The sequence below is a fragment of the Eurypyga helias genome, unplaced genomic scaffold (genome assembly GCF_000690775.1).
Source record: "Eurypyga helias isolate BGI_N326 unplaced genomic scaffold, ASM69077v1 scaffold35925, whole genome shotgun sequence".
NCBI classification, from domain to species: domain Eukaryota; kingdom Metazoa; phylum Chordata; class Aves; order Eurypygiformes; family Eurypygidae; genus Eurypyga; species Eurypyga helias.
Genome location: NW_010250226.1, coordinates 5,835 through 9,683, shown reverse-complemented (window position 1 = coordinate 9,683; position 3,849 = coordinate 5,835). Strand labels below are relative to the sequence as shown.

At 59.0% G+C, this 3,849-nt stretch overlaps 1 protein-coding gene across 1 annotated transcript in view; it reads right to left on the bottom strand.

Annotated features, from left to right (window-relative positions):
• The window catches only part of FRMD6 (FERM domain containing 6), an 8,979-nt gene extending 6,796 nt beyond the window's left edge, over nt 1-2,183 (bottom strand). The window contains exons 1-4 of the mRNA XM_010151614.1: nt 2,085-2,183; nt 1,235-1,325; nt 892-971; nt 225-301 (exon numbers count right to left, since the gene is read on the bottom strand). Coding sequence (XP_010149916.1) covers nt 225-301; nt 892-971; nt 1,235-1,325; nt 2,085-2,183 — 347 coding nt within the window. The remainder of the gene's footprint in view (nt 1-224; nt 302-891; nt 972-1,234; nt 1,326-2,084) is intronic.
• Between the last annotated feature and the right edge of the window lie 1,666 nt (nt 2,184-3,849).

Here is a 3,849-nt window from a genome sequence, read left to right as displayed (position 1 = left end):
AAGCCATCGATCCCGCAACACCCAGCCCACCGCAAACACCCATCCCGCAGCATCCATCCCACAGCACCCGTCCTGCATCATCCATCCATCCCACAGCATCCATCCCGCAGTATCCCAAAGCTGCGCAGCTGCAGCGAGCGGTGCCCCATCCCAGGGCACCCTGGGGTGCTCCCTCGCCAGCCGCCCGCCCTGGGTGGGTGCCCACCGCAGTGGGTGCCCCCTACCTGATCACCCTGCCGTTCTCCACATAGTACTGCACTCGGAAGTGGATGATCATCGGGGGGCCAAACTGGTCGATCCCCTGAAATGGAGGAGATATTCAGGGGTCCTGCGGAGACCCCGGCATCGCATCCCGGCCCGTTGCCTTGGCTCACCCGGGGCCAGGTCTGTCACGGCCCCCCTCTTGCCCTCCTTGGGCAAAAGCCACAGGGAAGAGTTCACAGCTAACACTGCAGTTTTTCCCAAATTAAGAGTTTGACACCCATTTTTCCCCCACTATGTTGAAACACAAAGGGGATTCGGATCTCAAGAAGCAGGCAGCTGGGTTTGAGACCCGCCCCGGGGGTCTGCAGCCCCTCTCCCAGCCCATCACCCACCAGTCCCCATCTCAGTTCCAGCACAGGAACCTTCACGCCACCTCCCCGGGGTGGGGAGCGTGGAGGACGTGTCCCCAGCTGGGGCGCGCGGTGGCACTCGGGGTGACCGCCATCAAGCAGCATCTGTCTTTTATTCATTTTGCACACCTGCCCCCCATTCCCCCACACCAACTAACTGCCAAGTGCCCCCTCCCCGCACCCCTCCGCTGCATTCCCGTGTCCTGGAAGTGACCTGCGGCGGGGACAGAGGTGGCTTTACTGCTGTCAGCTCTCCATGCAAGACCTCACCGCTGACCTTGCTGGCCTCCTTCTTCCACTCCTTGGGGCAGTACTTGTAGAGTTTCTGGGCCAGGTCCATGTACACGTGCTCATTGTCTGGGTGGGACAGAGGTGGCATCAGCATCCCCCCCCCCACTGTGTCCCCTGCATCCTACTGAGCCCTGCCCCAGCTCCCTCAACCCACCAGTGGGGTCCGTAACCTCTTCGTCACCTAACGAGAGGTCACCAAAGGGCTGGGTAAAGTTGCACCCACCTCTGGGCAAACGTGCACCCCGCGCCCAGTGGAAACTGCGCGTTGCCAAGCCGTGGTGGCATCAGGCCATGGGTACCGAACTCGCGGTGTAAGGGCCCTGACTTACTCTGGACGACGCTGAGCCCGAAGAGGTGACAGTCCTTCAGCCTCAGGAGGTCACACACCTGCACCAGTAACTTGCGGCACAAAATCTTCACCTGCCAACAAACCCACACGTGGCTCCTGCTGCATCTGCCCCCAACCCAGTTGAGCCAAGCAGGTGGCACGGGACCCCCTGCCAGGTCCCCAAGCAGGACCCAGGGGTGGCAGGGAGGCTCATTTTTCCATGGGTCCAACACATCAGTCCCAAAAAGCAGGGTCCCTCCATGGGGAGCAGGACCAGAGGTCTCCTCGGGATGGGATGGATGGGGGACCACCGGACAGCTCAAGAGCAGCGGGCAGTGGTGGAGGTCTTGCTGCAACCAGCCTGGCACAGGGGAGATGGCTTTGGGGGCAGAAAACAGAATATTGAGTGGTAGTGAACTAAAAAATATTAAAAATGGGTGAATTTTGTGATTTGGTGGTAAATACTACATCCAAATCAGAGCCAACCCTCCTCCTGCTTGTTTGCTGGGGTACAGGAGGCCGAGTTCCCATCCAGGCTGGATGCGTGGAGCGAGGACCGAAGGAGGACGGGCCACCCGCTCCTGGTCTTGCCGCCCTGTGGGATGGCACGTGGCTGGTCAGCTGCCGAAAATCACAGCGCTGCCAGCAGTGCATGGAGGCAAGGAGAAGCAGGAGAGCGTAAAACGCTGCCGCAGCCTTCAGGGGAATAACTCGCGTTTCTGCGGCAGGGCAAGAGCAGGCAGGCTCAAAAGGAAAACCAGAAGCAAACCCAGAGCTTGCAAGCGCAAGCCCTGGGTGTGATGAAAATGTCAGTGCTCAGGGGGTTTCCCTGCCCCCGTTGCCCGCCTTACGTTGATGATGATGTTGAGGGAGTCGTCGTTGGGGAGGAAGATGCAAACGCTGCGGCGGTCCTGCATGACTCTGTTGTTGTGGAAGGTCAGTTTGTTCATCGTGATCCGGGCTCGGGGCAGGCGGTGGGCACCTCACCGGCGGGCCGGGGCGGCCTTGGTCCCCGCAGGCGCCATCCCTGTGGGCGAGAGGGTGGCTGAGCCCCATGCGCGGCACCCTTGGCTTCCTGCATCCCAGTGCAGGCATCCTTCCCACCCATCACCATCTCCCCACGTAGCAGGGTGTCCCCTAAAACCCCTTAGCACACCCCACTATGGCCACCCTGCACCCCAACCCCATTCTTGCGGTTAGGGCAGCGCAGGATCACAGCCGATCCCAAAAAAGCCTGACCCAGCAGTTTGATTCTCCTGTCTCGGGTTCAGAAAAACCTCAGGAAAGGTTTTCCTGGCACCATTTAAAATAACTAGAAGTCCATCTGCCGGGAGCAAACTCGGCTCTACGGAGAGGAGCGGCGTGGGAGGTTGTGCTGCCAGCAGCAAAAAGGCGAGCGGTCGGTGCGGGGTCCCGTGGCAGGACCCCCGCAGCCCTTCCAGTATCATTATCCCCAGCTCCAGCTCTTTACTGGGGTTAAACACAAGAAACCAAGCGCTGACAGTGATTTGCAGATGGGAATCTTGCCATTCTCTCACCATCCCCCAGCGTTCGCTTAAATCCGAACCGGGGCCAAGCGGGTGAATCCGTCCAAGCACAAAACCCCAGACAATTCTGATTTTCAGGGGCAAATATTCCTTAAGCACTTTCCCTCCCATAACCCACATGCACGCATGACACAACGAGCAGGGATCTTTAAAGTCTAAACTAGTTCACCCTTTTGCTAACCCACAGATTTACGCTGGCACCGAGGACAGTATAGTGTCTCCCTCTTCACCAAATATTTGCTTTGGTCTAAATGAAAATGCCTTTGGCTTCCAAAACAGTTTAACTTGCATATTTGTACAGCAGGGGGAAAAAAAAAGTGCCCTGAGGTGACTTTGTGAGGTGGTTACTGGGGTTTTGCAGAAGTTGGGAAATGCAGAGGTGATGCTCTCTCACCACGCTGGGTTTGCAGCACCGAGGCCCGGCGTGGCTGTGCATCTGCGTATCACGGAGGTGCATCCATGCGTTGTGGCCAGGTATTGCATCCGTGCATTGCATCCGTGTATCCCAGACGTGCATCACGGCCACGCATTGCACCCACACGTTGCATTTCTGCATCGCGGCCGTGCATTGCATCCGTGCGCTGTATTTCTGCGCCGTGGCCCTGCGTCGTGGTCACGCATCGCGGCCGTGCATTGCGTTTCTGCATCGCGGTGGGCATCACAGCCATGCCCAGGCATGGCTGATCCCAACCGGGAGCAAACAGCCCAGCGGATGGGTTGGTTTCAAGGTTCATTCAAAATCCCAGGGGCTGAAGGTATTTGGCAAACGTCCTCACCTCGGCCGGGCGCCCGGCAGCTCTCGTGCCCGGATGCGGGGCTGGGCGTGAAGCGACTTGCGTGGGCCGTGGCAGAAGGCAATGCATCCCTGGGGCACCCTCCAGCACCCTCCACACCCACCCAAAAGTCACCTGCAGCCCCAATAGGTGCACCAGAGCATCTTCCCAGTGCAGCCCGGGGAGGCTACAGCCGGCTCAGAATTACAGCCAGAGACACAAACCACCCAATTTATTGGTAACCCCATCACCAGAATGGCTTTACCCATTCTCTGCCGCCCGCAGCATCCCTGCCG